Source organism: Thalassophryne amazonica, chromosome 7 (genome assembly GCF_902500255.1).
Source record: "Thalassophryne amazonica chromosome 7, fThaAma1.1, whole genome shotgun sequence".
Classification (NCBI taxonomy): Eukaryota; Metazoa; Chordata; class Actinopteri; order Batrachoidiformes; family Batrachoididae; genus Thalassophryne; species Thalassophryne amazonica.
In genome coordinates this window covers 90,304,578-90,322,424 of record NC_047109.1, presented here as the reverse complement: position 1 = coordinate 90,322,424, position 17,847 = coordinate 90,304,578, and the positions used below count along the sequence as shown (strand labels likewise).

The window sequence follows — 17,847 nt, the reverse complement described above, 5'->3', positions numbered from 1 at the left end:
GGATAGCCATACCTCCTGCCCGGGCTGGTATGCGGGGGCCGGGGACCGTCGACGGTCTGCATGGGCTTTCGCCCTCGTCCGGGCCCTCAACAAGGCCGAACGGGCGGTGCGCCACACCCGACGGCATCTCCGCAGGTGGGCCTGGACCGAGGGCACACCGACCTCTCCCTCCACCAAAGGAAACAAAGGGGGTTGCCACGGTCCTACGCACCCCTGGGTGGCAGGAGAGCTTGGACCCGTGACAGAAGTCCAGGACGGCAGTCCTGGCTTCTGGTGGGACATATAGTCTGTCTTTCGGTCCAGTTCTGGGATCCGGGCTCCGTGCCAGGGCCTCCCGGACGGTCTTCTCCACGTCCCAGATTAGGGTAGCCACGATAGTGGACTCCGGTAAGATGGGTTCCGGTGGATCCGACAGCTCGGTCTTGACTTCCCGTTCGTGCACCCGGGACAGGGCATCCGATCTCTGGTTTTTGGTCCCGGGGCGGTAGGTGATCCGGAAGTCAAAACGGCCGAAAAACAGTGACCAGCGGGCTTGCCTGGGGTTCAGTCGCTTGGCGGTCCTGATATACTCCAGGTTCCGGTGGTCAGTAAAAACCGTGAAAGGCACTGACGCTCCCTCCAGCAGGTGTCTCCACTCCTCAAGAGCCTCTTTCACCGCAAGGAGCTCTCGATTGCCCACGTCATAGTTCCGCTCTGCTGGGGTCAACCTGCGGGAAAAATAGGCACACGGGTGAAGAACCTTATCGGTCTCTCCGCTCCGGGATAGCACGGTTCCTATCCCTGAGTCAGAGGCGTCCACTTCAACCACAAACTGGCGACTAGGATCGGGCTGCACCAAGACAGGTGCAGTCGAGAAGCGCTGTTTCAACTCCCTGAACGCGGCATCGCACCGATCCGACCAGGTGAAGGGAACTTTTGGTGAGGTCAGGGCTGTCAGGGGGCTAACTACCTGACTATACCCCTTAATGAACCTCCTGTAAAAATTTGCGAAGCCGAGGAACTGTTGCAGCTTCCTACGGCTCGTAGGTTGGGGCCAGTCTCTCACCGCTGCGACCTTGGCCGGATCCGGAGCGACGGAGTTGGAGGAGATGATAAACCCCAGGAAGGACAAAGAGGTGCGGTGAAACTCACACTTCTCGCCCTTCACAAACAGCCGGTTCTCCAACAACCGCTGCAGGACCTGACGTACGTGCCGTACATGGGTCTCAGGGTCCGGAGAAAAGATGAGTATATCGTCCACATATACGAAGACGAATCGGTGCAGGAAGTCCCACAAGACGTCATTAACCAAAGCTTGGAAAGTCGCGGGGGCGTTAGTGAGGCCGAACGGCATGACCAGGTACTCAAAATGACCTAACGGGGTGTTGAATGCCGTCTTCCATTCGTCTCCCTTCCGGATCCGAACTAGGTGGTATGCGTTCCTAAGATCCAACTTTGTGAAGATTTTGGCTCCATGCAGGGGGGTGAACACCGAATCCAACAAAGGCAACGGGTATCGGTTGCGAACCGTGATCTCGTTCAGCCCCCGGTAATCAATGCATGGACGAAGACCGCCATCTTTTTTGCCCACAAAAAAGAAACCTGCTCCCATCGGAGAGGTGGAGTTACGGATCAGCCCGGCAGCTAAGGAGTCCCGGATGTAGGTCTCCATCGATTCGCGCTCAGGTCGGGAGAGGTTGTACAGCCTGCTGGACGGGAACTCCACGCCTGGCAACAAATCGATGGCACAATCGTACGGACGGTGCGGGGGAAGGGTGAGTGCCCGATCCTTGCTAAAAACGTCAGCAAAATTGTGGTACTCAACCGGCACCGCCGACAGATTGGGGGGAACTTTGACCTGCTCCTTAGCCTGGGAACCGGGAGGAACCGAGGATCCCAAACACACCCGATGGCAGGTCTCGCTCCACTGTACCACCACCCCGGACGGCCAATCAATCCGGGGATTGTGTTTTAGCATCCAGGGGAACCCCAGAATCACACGGGAGGTAGAAGGAGTCACAAAAAACTCAATCTCCTCCCTATGATTCCCTGACACTACCAGAGTTACTGGTAGTGTCCTGTGTGTGATTAAAGGGAGTAGGGTGCCATCTAGTGCTCGCACCTGCAATGGTGAAGGAAGCGCCACCAGAGGGAGCCCTACCTCCCTGGCCCATCTGCTGTCTACACAGATGTAATGTGACCAGAAATTGAACCCAGGTCTACATAATGGCAGCCCAACTACTTATGTCACTGAGCTACCTACTCTAAACTGGTTTGAAACTGCACCAGATGTCAAGGAGCAGCATCATACCGGAGTTAATGACTCGTGGCTCAATGGTGGACTGGACGCCTGCATGGATTCTCATCAATTGTTGTTGTGTTGTGTCCTGTATTGCAAACCTTTTTGGTAGAATGGCCTAAGCAGAGGGTCACCCCTTTGAGTCTGGTCTGCTTGAAGTTTCTTCCTCAATATCATTAGAGGGAGTTTTTCCTTACCACTATCACCTGTGTGCTTGCTCTAGGGGTTGGTAACATCAGACCTAACTCGTGTAAAGCACCTTGAGGCAGCTTTGTTGTGATTTGGCGCTATATAAACTAAATAAATTGAATTAAATTAAACTGAATTGAGCTAAATTGGCCTCCAGAAATGTCATTGTAGACAGACATATAGACTCAGACATCATCTGATACATGTTGATGGCTGCCATTACCAATCAAAGTAAAGAAATACAAACAGCAACAACAACAAACATAAATCTAAAGGGCGTGTTTCAGTATAAGCAACCACTTCGTCATTTTTTTCTGTGTGGGTAAGTTACCTTTGGATTGAAGTTAACTGAGATCAGGCCAGTTGAGACATTTCTGGAGATAATTGGCTGGTTCAGGTTAATCAAGCAGGACTCTTCCAAGCCATTACACCAGTCAGAATAAATGTTCTTTTCATACTGATCCAGAAGACTCAACAACTCTGTAAGCATGTGATATTCCCTCGCCCTCACCACAACTCCAACAGACCTAGAAATATTGGAGCAATACACAAGTTTTTTTTTTCGAGATACTTTGTCACTGCATCTTCCTATCCATCCATTTATTGATTCAAGGTTTGCACTGACATGTCAAACAGAAATCTGAACTTCTCCCACTGGGCATGAATGCGTTCCTTCAGCATTTTTGTCCATTTTAAAGCTCCAGATGTGTTTGTCATGTTCTTAGCAAGACCACTCTCCATCTACAAAGAAAAAAAAAAAGAGACACTGAAGAATTCCAAAGTCTATTGAACCACATTTATCTATATTGCCAAGATTCCATTTTACAGACAGTACCTTATTGAGCTGAGAGTTGAACAAGCATTTACATCTCTGCAGTTCATCTCTGAAATTTTGCTGCAGTACACACAAGTTCGGACTGAATAACTCCCTGATTTGTTTTCTCTCCAGGAAGTGCCCAAAAACAGTTAAGAGCTGAAGGACAAAAAAAAGTTTTTCTCAGTCTTTTTTCACTTCATCACTACTGTGATAACCAACATCTGACATAACCAGTCTTGCTTACTTTTAACTTTGACTCCAGGTCAGAACAGTCCTTAAAGGACAAACACAAGAGGCTGGCAAGCTGACGTTCAAAGCCCTCGATCTTCATTTTGAAATCCTTATACTTGGTTTCAAAATCCTTCCAAAAACAAAAGACTTTCAATTTGTAATGATACCACAAATTGCAAGAATCTGATACTGAATTAGCATGGCCTACTGCTTCTAAACAAACTCTTTACTACGGGTTGACCGAGTATTGGCCAGGCTAATTGGTAACGATATTCAGTATTTGGCCACTTATACTGGCCGATAAGCTGATATGACTGTTTATTTTTTGCAGCACTGCATGTAGCAACTCATTGGTGGCAAAGTTCCGTCTTCATGCCAACATTTTTAAAAAAAGAGATCAGCACTCAGTGACTTTACCATTCTCTGAGGCCACAGTGCTGTGTAATGACAACTCAGAGCGGAGCAGAGCACAGCGTCTCTGTCCACCTGAGGGAAAAGAGAAAAAATCAACATCATCAAATAATCTAAAGCTCCTACCATGCCCATAGCTGCTGTTACATTCAGAAATTAATAGTTTATTTTATAGTTCAAAGGCTTTGTGTTTACAAAAAGCTCCAAGTTTGCTCGTAGGAGTTAAAACAGCATTCAAATGCAATTACATTTGTTCCACAAATCTGACTGGCTAATCGTGCGAGATTTCAGACCATAAAATATCATGTAGACAGTGGCAAAATATTCGACCATTTCACATTTGATTTATTACTCCACACCCTGACCGCTTTGCTATGCAGATGTCAACATTCCACTGTTTCACATTTGATGTATTACTCCATGCCCTGACCGCTTTGCTACGCAGGTGTCAATAATGGTGGTGTCAGCTGAAAGCTACAGAAACTAGACAATGCCGAAATAAGTGGATTTAACTGTGTTGATTGGTGGATTTACCTCAATGCAGCTGATGAGATGGAGAAATCTGTGGGTCTGCTCACACAATTTCCAGTTTGACATTAAGACGCTGTAGCTACTGTAAGCTTTGACGAGCCGACCACACCCTTTCACACTGATTCGCCAAATGATTTACAGAAAAAAAAAGTGCAAATGATGGAATTGCATTAGAACGGGAATAACCCTTTTGTGTGATGATTTTCAGATGCTCATGCTGGGCTACGGTTGCAAATTGCGTTTTAGTGGTGTTTGGTGACATTGGCCTTGATGAGGATAATTCACACATAATTTAAGTATTTTTAAAAGTACTTGGGGATGGTGATAGTTTTTGTGATTACATCAAGAAAATGACTGACTATTCTTCTTCCCCCTGACATTGTTAAGATATTTTTAGTAGATTCTTTAAAACTTCATAAAAATTACAGTGCATCTGGAAAGTATTCACAGTGCTTCACTTTTTCCACATTTTGTTATGTTACAGTCTTACTCTAAAATGGAGTAAATTCATTTTTTCCTTCAAAATTCTACTAACAACACCCCATAAAGACAACATAAAAAGTTTTTTTTATTTGCAAATTATCAAAAATAAACAACTAAGAAATCACATGTACAGCAGCCAATCTGCTCTGTGTCAGCCTGATCTGTTGTGAAAGTGTAGGAACACGGACCCACAACAGGGGGCGTAAATGAACGGTCAATGGAAATAAAAAATAACACTTTTAATGTTGTGAAATGTGCACAACGGATACAGATACATTCAATACTACAGTCAATTATACAGTTGGTGTCGTGTGGGCAGGCTCGAGGATAGGAGACGCCTGTCCAGATAGGAGTCGGGACGCACACGATTTCCACCGCCAACGGATCTGGAACACACTGGAGCTGCCAAGTCCCGAGTCACCAGGTGGCCACCGTCTCCAGCTGTCAGATCGGGTACTGCTGGCAGGAAGCAGAAACAGTCAAGAGTGGGTGTGTGAGCACACACCCAGTAAACAGTCAGTAGAGTTCTGATAAAGGGGAGAAAACACCTCCACCTCCTGTTTCTCAACTCAGTGTTCGTGCAGAATCCAATGTCACACTAATTAATGTAGTAGTGAGGAGCGGGAACGCCAACTCCTCTCGACTGCCACAAACTCAGCCTCAAGCTGCGAGTGTACAAAGGATATATCTACAAACTCAGAACACAGATTTACAGCTTTTCGAGCTTAGAAGCAAAATACGTTGCGACAATGTACCACAGGCTTTTAAGGTGGCAGTAATTAAACCATTACTTAAAAAGCCATCTCTTGACCCAGCTATTTTAGCTAATTATAGGCCAATCTCCAACCTTCCTTTTCTCTCAAAGATTCTTGAGAGGGTAGTTGTAAAACAGCTAACTGATCACCTGCAGAGGAATGGTCTATTTGAAGAGGTTCAGTCAGGTTTTAGAATTCATCATAGTACAGAAACAGCATTAGTGAAGGTTACAAATGATCTTCTTATGGCTTCGGACAGTGGACTTATCTCTGTGCTTGTTCTGTTGGACCTCAGTGCTGCTTTTGATACTGTTGACCATAAAATTTTATTACAGAGATTAGAGCATGTCATAGGTATTAAAGGCACTGCGCTGCGGTGGTTTGAATCATATTTGTCTAATAGATTACAGTTTGTTCATGTAAATGGGGAATCTTCTTCACAGACTAAAGTTAATTATGGAGTTCCACAAGGTTCTGTGCTAGGACCAATTTTATTCACTTTATACATGCTTCCCTTAGGCAGTATTATTAGACGGTATTGCTTAAATTTTCATTGTTACGCAGATGATACCCAGCTTTATCTATCCATGAAGCCAGAGGACACACACCAATTAGCTAAACTGCAGGATTGTCTTACAGACATAAAGACATGGATGACCTCTAATTTCCTGCTTTTAAACTCAGATAAAACTGAAGTTATTGTACTTGGCCCCACAAATCTTAGAAGCATGGTGTCTAACCAGATCTTTACTCTGGATGGCATTTCCCTGACCTCTAGTAATACTGTGAGAAATCTTGGAGTCATTTTTGATCAGGATATGTCATTCAAAGCGCATATTAAACAAATATGTAGGACTGCCTTTTTGCATTTACGCAATATCTCTAAAATCAGAAAGGTCTTGTCTCAGAGTGATGCTGAAAAACTAATTCATGCATTTATTTCCTCTAGGCTGGACTATTGTAATTCTTTATTATCAGGTTGTCCTAAAAGTTCCCTAAAAAGCCTTCAGTTAATTCAAAATGCTGCAGCTAGAGTACTGACGGGGACTAGCAGGAGAGAGCATATCTCACCCGTGTTGGCCTCTCTTCATTGGCTTCCTGTTAATTCTAGAATAGAATTTAAAATTCTTCTTCTTACTTATAAGGTTTTGAATAATCAGGTCCCATCTTATCTCAGGGACCTCGTAGTACCATATCACCCTAATAGAGCGCTTCGCTCTCAGACTGCAGGCTTACTTGTAGTTCCTAGGGTTTGTAAGAGTAGAATGGGAGGCAGAGCCTTCAGCTTTCAGGCTCCTCTCCTGTGGAACCAGCTCCCAATTCAGATCAGGGAGACAGATACCCTCTCTACTTTTAAGATTAGGCTTAAAACTTTCCTTTTCGCTAAGGCTTATAGTTAGGGCTGGATTGGGTGACCCTGGACTATCCCTTGGTTATGCTGCTTTAGACGTAGACTGTGGGGGGGTTCCCATGATGCACTGTTTCTTTCTCTTTTTGCTCTGTATGCATCACTCCGCATTTAATCATTAGTGATCGATCTCTGCCCCCCTCCACAGCATGTCTTTTTCCTGGTTCTTTCCCTCAGCCCCAACCAGTCTCAGCAGAAGACTGCCTCTCCCTGAGCCTGGTTCTGCTGGAGGTTTCTTCCTGTTAAGAGGGAGTTTTTCCTTCCCACTGTTGCCAAGTGCTTGCTCACAGGGGGTCGTTTTGACCGTTGGGGTTTTTCATGATTGTTGTATGGCCTTGCCTTACAATATAAAGCGCCTTGGGGCAACTGTTTGTTGTGATTTGGCGCTATATAAAAAAAAAGTAGTAAGTAGAGTAATAAGCTTAGCTGATCAAAACACAAAGACGGCTGAGAGTTTACCTGAATACTTCAGATGATTTCTCGGCAGGGGTGTGGTGTCTTCTCCAGGCTTTTATGGATGGCATGATGAGGTGATGAGTGACAGCTGTCAGGGTTCCTGAAGCTCCTGGCGGCGAACTGCGCCCTCTGGTGCGTGAAGCCCGTCTACAGGCAGGGCGCCCTCTGGTGTTGGCCAGCAGTACCTCCTCTTCGGGCGGCCCACACAACAGGACCCTCCCCCAATGGGCGCCTCCTGGCGCCCGACCAGGCTTGTCGGGGTGTCGGGTGTAGAAGTCGGCCAGGAGGGCCGGGTCCAGAATGAAGCTCCGCTTCACCCAGGAGCGTTCCTCGGGTCCGTACCCCTCCCAGTCCACCAGATATTGGAACCCCCGGCCCCGTCAACGGACGTCCAGAAGCCTGCGGACGGTCCACGCAGGCTCTCCATCGATGATCCGGGCAGGAGGCGGCGCTGGTCCGGGAGTGCAGAGGTTGGAGTAGTGACATGGTTTTATCCGGGACACGTGGAAGACTGGATGTATCCGCAGCGAAGCTGGCAGCCTCAGCTTCACTGCGGCTGGACTGAGGACTTTGATGATAGGGAAAGGTCCGATGTATCTGTCCTTCAGTTTGGGGGAGTCCACCTGCAGAGGGATGTTCTTAGTTGACAGCCAAACCTCCTGCCCGGGCTGGTATGCAGGGGCCGGGGTACGCCGGCGGTCTGCATGGTCCTTAGCCCTCGTCCGGGCTGTCAGAAGGGCAGAGCAGACAGTGCGTCACACCCGACGGCATCTTCTGAGGTGGGCCTGGACTGAGGGGACCTCGACCTCTCCCCCCACGGCTGGAAACAATAGGGGCTGGTACCCCAAACACGCCTCAAAGGGGGAGAGGCCGGTGGCAGATGAGACCTGACTGTTATGGGCGTATTCGATCCAGTCCAGGTGTTGACTCCAGGCCGTCGTGTGTGCAGAGGTTACACACCGCAGGGCCTGCTCCATGTCTTGGTTCGTCCGCTCTGCCTGTCAGTTGGTCTGAGGGTGGTACCCGGACGAGAGGCTCACGGTGGCCCCCAGTTCCCTACAGAAACTCCTCCAGACTTGCGAGGAGAACTGGGGACCACGATCCGAGACTACGTTCGTGGGGATACCATGCAGACGCACGACATGGTGGAGGTCTGCAGTCTCCTGGTCCGTCGGGAGCTTCGGGAGGGCCACGAAGTGGGCCACCTTGGAGAACCGGTCCACTATCGTCAGGATGGTCGTCATACCCTGGGACGCAGGGAGACCCGTGACGAAGTCCAGGCCTATGTGGGACCAGGGGCGACGAGGCACCGGCAGCGGCTGGAGGATTCCTTGGGCCTTCTTATGTTCTGCCTTGCCCCTGGCACAGGTGGTGCAGGCCTGGACGTACTCCCGGACGTCGGTCTCGATCGACGCCCACCAGAAGCGCTGCCAGACCACTGCCACGGTTTTACGCACCCCTGGGTGACAGGAGAGCTTTGAACCGTGACAGAAGTCCAAGACCGCAGCCCTGGCCTCTGGTGGGACGTACAGCCGGTTCTTAGGTCCATCTCCGGGGTCCAGGTGTCGTGTCAGGGCCTCCCGGACGGTCTTCTCCACGTCCCAGGTGAGGGTTGCGACGACAGTGGACTCAGGGATGATGGTGTCCAGTGGATCCGACAGCTCTGGCTTGACTTCCTCTTCATGCACCCGGGACAGTGCATCGGACCGTTGGTTTTTAGTCCCGGGGCGATACGTGATCTGGAAGTCAAACCGACCAAAGAACAATGACCAACGGGCTTGCCTGGGGTTCAGACACTTGGCGGTCCGGATGTATTCCAGGTTCCGATGGGCCGTGAAAACTGTGAAGGGAACCGTGGCTCCCTCCAGAAGGTGTCTCCACTCCTCAAGAGCCTCTTTCACAGCCAGAAGTTCTCGATTGCCGACGTCATAGTTCCTCTCAGCCGGGGTCAACCTGCGGGAATAGTAGGCACAAGGATGGAGTACCTTATCGGACTCCCCACTGTGGGACAGCACGGCTCCTATCCCTGAGTCAGAGGCATCCACTTCGACAATAAACTGGCGATCAGGGTCAGGCTGCACCAGAACTGGTGCAGTCGAGAACCGACGTTTCAACTCCTTAAACGTGGCTTTGCACCGATCCGACCAGGTGAAGGGGACTTTGGAGGAGGTCACGGCTGTCAGGGGGCTAACTACCAGACTGTAGCCCTTAATGAACCTCCTGTAGAAATTTGCAAAACCGAGGAACTGTTGCAGTTTCCTACGGCTTGTTGGTTGGGGCCAATCTCTCACCGCCGCAACCTTGGCCGGATCAGGGGCGACGGAGTTGGAGGAGATTATGAACCCCAGGAAGGACAAAGAAGACTGGTGGAACTCGCACTTCTCGCCCTTCACGAACAGCCGGTTCTCCAACAACCGCTGCAGGACCTGACGTACATGTTTGACATGGGTCTCAGGATCCGGAGAAAAGATGAGTATATCGTCCAGATATACGAAGACAAACCGAAGCAGGAAGTCCCGCAAGACGTCATTAACCAACGCTTGGAATGTCGCGGGCGCATTGGTGAGGCCGAACGGCATGACCAGGTACTCAAAGTGACCTAACGGGGTGTTAAATGCCGTCTTCCACTCGTCTCCCTCCCGGATCCGAACCAGGTGATAAGCATTCCTAAGATCCAGTTTAGTGAAAATTTGGGCTCCATGCAAGGGCGTGAACACTGAATCCAACAGAGGTAACGGGTATCGGTTGCGAACCATGATCTCGTTCAGCCCTCTGTAGTCAATGCATGGACGGAGTCCGCCGTCTTTTTTGCCCACAAAAAAGAAACCAGCACCCATCGGGGAGGTGGAGTTCCGGATCAACCCGGCAGCTAACGAGTCCTGGATGTAGGTCTCCATCGATTCGCGTTCCGGACATGAGAGATTGTACAGCCTGCTGGACGGGTACTCAGCGCCCGGTATTAAATTAATGGCACAATCGTACGGACGGTGCGGGGGCAGCGTGAGTGCCAGATCTTTGCTGAAGACGTCAGCAAGGTCATGGTACTCAGCTGGCACCGCCGCCAGATTGGGGGGACTAAAACCTCCTCCTTAGCTGTCACACCGGGTGGAACCGAGGATCCTAAACACTACCGGTGGAAGGTTTCGCTCCACTGCGTCACAACCCCAGACGGCCAATCAATCCGGGGATTGTGTTTTAACACCCATGGAAAACCCAAAATCACTCGGGAGGTAGAAGGTGTTACATAAAACACAATCTCCTCCCTGTGATTTCCAGACACAACCATTGTCACTGGCTGTGTTTGATGTGTGAGTAGTGGAAGAAGGGTGCCATCTAGTGCCCGTACTGACAATGGTGACAGTAAGGCCACTAGAGGGAGCCCAACCTCCTTTGCCCATCTGCTATCCAGCAGATTCCCCTCCGACCCTGTGTCCACCAGTGCTGGGGCGTGAAGGGTTAGATCCCCACTCAGGATCGTAACTGGGATGCGTGCAGATCGTCGGGGTTTCCCCGCGTGAGTATTATGACCCACCCTTAGCCCAGTCTCTAAGGACGAGTGCTGCTGTTTTGAATGTTTGGGGCAGTTTTTCTGCGTGTGCTCGGCTGAGCTGCAGAAAAAACACTCCCCACGGACCAGCCTCCTTTGTCTCTGATCTGATCTCATTTTGGTCCTGCTCGTTTCCCTAACAACGGCAGCAGGGGGAGCTGTCGTCACGTGGAGTACCCTGGCTGTGGAGCGTGGGGAAGACGGCTCCCTTTCGGACCCGGGAGGAAGTGGGACAGCTTGTGCCTGACCACGCCCTTCGTCTCGCTTCCGTCGGTGTTCTGTTAATCGGTTGTCTAACTGTATTACCAGGTCGATAAGCCCGTCTAAATCCCGCGGCTCGTCCTTCGCCACCAGGTGCTCCTTAAGGACCAGAGACAGTCCGTTTACAAAGGCGGCGCGGAGCGCAACAGCATTCCAGCTGGCTCGCGCTGCCGCGATGCGGAAGTCGACTGCATGCTTAGCTGCGCTCCGGCACCCCTGTCTTATCGACAGCAGCACGCTCGAAGCGGTCTCGCCTCTATGAGGGTGGTCTAACACCTGTCTGAACTCCCTCACAAACCCAGTATATGTCGTTAGGAGCCGTGAATTCTGCTCCCAGAGCGCCGTAGCTCAGGCGCGTGCCTCTCCTCGAAGCAGATTTATAACGTAAGCCACCCGGCTAGCGTCTGACGCATACATGACGGGACGCTGTGAAAAAATGAGCGAACACTGCATTAAGAAGTCTGCGCACGTCTCGACACAACCTCTGTACGGCTCCGGAGGGCTTATGTATGCTTCAGGGGAAGGAGGGGGGGTTCGTTGAACGCCCACTGGAATGTCTGTATCTGGCATTCGGTCAGCAGGAGGAGGCGCTGCAGCGGCGCCCTGTGCGCGTGCTTTCACCTGGGTGGTGAGAGCCTCCATCCTCCGACTGAGGATAACGTTCTGCTCGGTTACCAAGTCCAACCGAGCAGTGAAGGCGGTTAGGATTTGCTGCAGCTCACCTAGTACGCCTCCTGCTGGCCCCCGTGCACCCTGCATTTCCATTGGTGGTTCACTCGATGGTTGACGCCCCTCGGGATCCATGACGCTGGCCGAGAAATCCTGTTGTGAAAGTGTAGGAACACGGACCCACAACAGGGGGCGTAAATGAACGGTCAATGGAAATAAAAAGTAACACTTTTAATGTTGTGAAATGTGCACAACGGATACAGATACAATTCAATACTACAGTCAATTAGAAAGTTGGTGTCGTGTGGGCAGGCTCGAGGATAGGAGACGCCTGTCCAGGGAAGGAGTCGGGACGCACACGATTTCCACAGCCAACGGATCTGGAACACACCGGAGCCGCCAAGTCCAGAGTCACCAGGTGGCCACCGTCTCCAGCTGTCAGATCGGGTACTGCTGGCAGGAAGCAGAAACAGTCAAGAGTGGGTGTGTGAGCACACACCCAGTAAACAGTCAGCAGAGTTCTGATAAAGGGGAGAAAACACCTCCACCTCCTGTTTCTCAACTCAGTGTTCGTGCAGAATCCAATGTCACACTAATTAATGTAGTAGTGAGGAGCGGGAACGCCAACTCCTCTCGACTGCCACAAACTCAGCCTCAAGCTGCGAGTGTACAAAGGATATATCTACAAACTCAGAACACAGATTTACAGCTTTTCGAGCTTAGAAGCAAAATATGTTGCGACAATAAGCTTAGCTGATCAAAACACAAAGACGGCTGAGAGTTTACCTGAATACTTCAGATGATTTCTCAGCAGGGGTGTGGTGTCTTCTCCAGGCTTTTATGGATGAGGTGATGAGTGACAGCTGTCAGGGTTCCTGAAGCTCCTGGCGGCGAACTGCGCCCTCTGGTGCCTGAAGCCCATCTACAGGCAGGGTGCCCTCTGGTGTTGGCCAGCAGTACCTCCTCTTCGGGTGGCCCACACAACATGATCCTGCCAGATCTCAGAAGCTAAGCAGTGTGGAACCTGATTAGTACTTTGATGGGAGACCTCTTTGGAACATGAGCAGCTGTGTATGTTTCTCCAGGTTTCACTGGAGTTGCATCAGGAAGGGTATCCGGCGTAAAACGTGCCAAATACCAATGCGGATCTGACTGTATTCGCTGTGGGGACCCCGAACAAAATGGGAGCAGCCGAATGGACAACAACAAATCACATGTACGTAAGTATTCACAGCCTTTGGAATTACAGCCTCAAGTGTTCATGAATATGATACCACAAGCTTGGCGCACCTACCTTTGGGCAGTTTTGTCCATTCTTCTTTGCAGGTTGGATAGGGAGCATTAGTGCACAGCCATTTTCAGATCTCTCCAGAGATGTTAATTCGGATTCAGGTCTGGGCTCTGACTGGGCCACTCAAGGACATTCACAGAGTTGTCCTGAAGCCACTCCTTTGATATCTTGGCTGTGCACTTAAGGCCATTGTCCTGCTGAAAGATGAACCGTCGCCCCAGTCTGAAGTCAAGAGTGCTCTAGTGCAGGTTTTCATCCAGGATGTCTCTGTACATTGCTGCATTCATCTTTCCCTCAATCCTGACTAGTCTCCCAGTTGCTGCTGCTGAAAACATCCCCACAGCATGATGCTGCCACCACCATGCTTCACTGTAGGGATGGTGCCTGGTTTCCTCCAAACATGACCCCTGGAATTCACACCAAAGAGTTCAATCTTTGTCTCATCAGACCAAAGAATTTTGTTTCTAATGGTCAGAGTCCTTCAGGTGCCTTTTGGCAAACTCCAGGTGGGCTGCCATGTGCCTTTTACTAACAAGTGGCCTTGTCTGTCCACTCTACCATACAGGCCTGATTGGTGGATTGCTACAGAGATGATTGTCCTACTGGAAAGGTCTCCTCTCTCCACAAAGGAATGCTGGAGCTCTGACAGAGTGACCATCAGGTTCTTGGTCACTTCCCTGAATAAGGCCCTTCTCCCCAATCGGTCAGTCCTAGAAGCTCTGGAAAGAATCCTGGTGGATCCGAAATTCTTCCATTTACGGATGATGGAGGCCACTGTGCTCACTGGCATCTTCAAAGCAGAAAAAATGTTTCTGTACCCTTCTCCAGATTTGTGCCTTGAGACAATCCTGTCTCAGAGGTCTACAGACAATTCCCTTGACTTCATGCTTGGTCTGTGCTCTGAAATGCACTGTCAACTGTGGGACCTTATATGTAGACAGGTGTGTGGCTTTCCAAGTCATGTCCAATCAACTGAATTTACCCCAGGTGGACTCCAATTAAGCTGTAGAAACATCTCAAGGATGATCAGTGGAAACAGGATGCACTGGAGCTCAATTTTGAGCTTCATGGCAAAGGCTGTGAATACTTATGAACAAGTGATTTCCTAGTTTTTTTTTTAATAAATTTGCAAAAAAAAAAAAAAAAAAAATCACATTATCATTCAGGGGTATTGTGAGTAGAATTTTGTGAGAATCTACAATGCTGCGAGGAAAAAAAATTCATCCATTTTTGAATAAGGCTGCAACATAAACTGTAGAAAAAGTGAAGCGGAGTGAATACTTTCCAGATGCACTGTATAGCTGCAATCCCACTCAAAAATGTTGAAAAAACAAAACAAAAAACTGTCAAGATAACAGAAAAACTCACTGGATTAAAGCTACTGTGTGCCATTTTTTAAAGAAGAGAGCAAATGCTGTGTCCATCAAATATTAATGTTTTTAACCTTTTCAACATTACCTATGACCTAGCATAACATAAAATGACATGACGTATAACAGAAATATGAAATATGAGTCATATGTAAGTTAAACTGCCGCAAGCTGTGTCTTCTACAATACATTACATAATATTACAAATCTTGAATTACTTTAACTCAGTGGTGTCCAAAGTATTCCAGAAAGGACAAAGAGGGTGCAAGTTTTCTTTGCAGCCATTGACTCCAGCAGGTGATTTCACTGGTTAACATCACTTTGTGCAGATGGGATGAGTTCATCAGTGAATATTTAAATATTTAGATTTAGTTGAGTGTACCAGAAGGCACATAGCAGACTTGACATTTTAGAAGAAAAAAGAAAAACACTGTGCCATAGTCATCCAGCACAGACTTTTTCTGACAGACAGACAGACAGACAGACAGACAGACAGACAGACAGACAGACAGACAGACAGACAGACAGACAGACAGATAGATAGATAGATAGATAGATAGATAGATAGATAGATAGATAGATAGATAGATAGATAGATAGATAGATAGATAGATAGATAGATAGATAGATAGATAGATAGATAGATAGATAGATAGATAGATAGATAGATAGATCTAAGTTTCTTTTTACCTGGGAGGTGAAATCAAATGGGTTGATTTGACTGTGCTTCAACAACTGACAGTGTTTAAGAAACTCTCCATACAGCTGAGCAGCATGTTCACTGTGGAGTTTGCCTTTAATTCCACTAAATTCCAGCTTTTCAATTCTCTGTAAGTCCTCCCCAATTTCAAAAAAGTCCTACAAAAAGACAAATTGTAACAGGAGTCAGCTATAACCTAATGTCAGATATAACCTAATGAACATATATTTGCCTGAATTCAAAGGTGAAACTATGACCTCACCTCCAGCTGCAGCATGCGACTGAAGAAGTGGTTGAAACGTACAAAGACCATGGTAGATGGGAAATCCCAGAGTGCATGTTTGACTTGGCTGGCCAGCCTCTCTCTCTGGGTCTGGTAACAGGACTTGAAATGTCTGAAGACTCTGATCACTTTCTTTACCATATGAAGACTTTCCTCTTGGTCCTCTCTCAGCAGCAGATCTTTAGAGAGATATGTGGAAGCCTAAAACATGAAAAAACATCTATATATGAATTGCTTTGTCTTCACACACAGGTCAAATGATGTCACCAGCAAAGCAACAATAAAATAATCAAGAGTGCGCATTTGTGCCCCACCTGTAATTTGTAGCATGCCATTCAACTGTCTTTGTGTTGTCTTGATCAGTTTAGTGCACAAATTAGGAAACCTTCACTGACGCTTGCCTTTTGTGTTCTAAACCTGCTGCCAAATGACAATTTGAGTAAATAGAATTTTGGTAGTTCTACCTACAAAATATAGAACTGGATAGATTACAATTTACAGTGTATTGGTCAAATATTAATGTGTTTTTGGGGGATTGATTTGATAGGGTGGAGATATGAAAAAGAGCTTTCTTGAGTAAAATAGGGGTACTAAGAGAATCTGGGTGAAACCTGGTCATGCTCAAATTGAAACTCATCTGAGATACACTCATTTGAGATGTCCAGGTCAAATTTAGTAAAAATGTGGTGAAACTTTGTTCAGGTTTTCAAGAACACAACACTCAATACTGTAGTTAGTAAAGTAGGGGGTCTTTGGAGAAGTTTGATCAAATCTGATGACTGCTCAAATTCATTCAGTTGTTCAAGATACACTCATTTAGGATGTTCAATTAAAATGATGTGAAAATCCAATAGTTTGTTGAAGTTATCCTGGGTACAACATTAAATACTCTGTTGTGGGCAGTCCTTAGAGGGTCTCGGTGAAATCCAATCATGCATAAATTAGAACTCTTCCACTATTTGCACATTTGTGATGCCAGTTCAAATCTAGTGAAATTCTCATATTATGTTGAAATTATCCTGGGCACAACAATTGATATTGTGCTCAGTAAAGTGCACAGTCCTTAAACAGTTTTGGGGAAACCCAATCATGAGCAATTTCAAAGTAATCTGGGATACATGCTGTTGAGTAAAGTAGGGGGTGCTTAGAGGGTCTTGGTAAAGCCTGATCATGCTCAAATTCAAAATCATCTGAGATACACTCATTTTGGATGTTCGGCTCAAATTTGTTGAAAATGTGCTAACGTGTATTCAAGTTATCATCAGCAAAAGTATAAATATCCTGTCCAAGCATCTTGTTGAAAACTGAACTTGTCAATTTTGAAAGCCTCTGGGATAGACTCATTTGGCATATTCAGTTAAAATTTCGTGAAAATATGATAAATTTCAAGTTATCATGGATATAAGAATCAATACTCTTTTCAGTTAAATGGGCAGTCTTTAGAGGGCATTGTTGAATCCTGATCATGCTTAAATTTGAAGTCTTGTCATATTTACAAATAAATCCTATTTGTCAAACCATAATATATACCCATTCAGAATATACACCGTCTAGCCCAAAGCCTTCTCTAATAAACCATCCATAAATTGACATTAATATCAGATATATGCACCAAACAATCCTAAAGTCCAGTCAGTTAATCTACTCAGTAAAGGGTACCCATGTACTGTAATTCGTTATTATGCTCACAAGAGCTAGAACTCCATTATCATTAAGACAAAACTATTTCACCAAACAACCCTAAAATTTAATTCCAGCTACACCCCACTATCTTGTAATTACCAAGTTGATCAGTGTCAGATGGCTGCATCCAATAGTTTTACCTCTTGAATGAGTAGATTACAGAATTCTTGCAGTAAAACAACAATGCGTGCTGGATTCTGATATGACTGACAGTTGGTCCATATAAGGAAAAATGTGTGGAACAGTGGAGGGATGAATGATTCAAAGTGAGTGAACCCTCCATTTTCCAGCTGAGACATTTGTGCATGTAGTGGGTATAGATGAAGGTCAATGTCTTCAGCTTCTTCTAAAGCTTTAGGAAAAAAATAAATGGGAAATATGAACACCATAATCAGAGATCAATTTTGACCATAATGCATATTTGTGACAATCATGGAAATGGTACTTGATGGTGTACTTTAAATAGCAAGCCAAGTGTTCATAC

At 47.2% G+C, this 17,847-nt stretch overlaps 1 protein-coding gene across 1 annotated transcript in view; it reads right to left on the bottom strand.

The window, feature by feature from the left end:
* LOC117514523 (dynein heavy chain 11, axonemal) overlaps nt 1-17,847 on the bottom strand; it is a 174,447-nt gene that overhangs the window by 149,007 nt on the left and 7,593 nt on the right. Inside the window, exons 6-12 of the mRNA XM_034175026.1 lie at nt 17,504-17,715; nt 15,660-15,881; nt 15,388-15,555; nt 3,529-3,645; nt 3,303-3,440; nt 3,093-3,208; nt 2,799-2,994 (exon numbers count right to left, since the gene is read on the bottom strand). Of these exons, the coding sequence (XP_034030917.1) occupies nt 2,799-2,994; nt 3,093-3,208; nt 3,303-3,440; nt 3,529-3,645; nt 15,388-15,555; nt 15,660-15,881; nt 17,504-17,715 (1,169 nt within the window). The remainder of the gene's footprint in view (nt 1-2,798; nt 2,995-3,092; nt 3,209-3,302; nt 3,441-3,528; nt 3,646-15,387; nt 15,556-15,659; nt 15,882-17,503; nt 17,716-17,847) is intronic.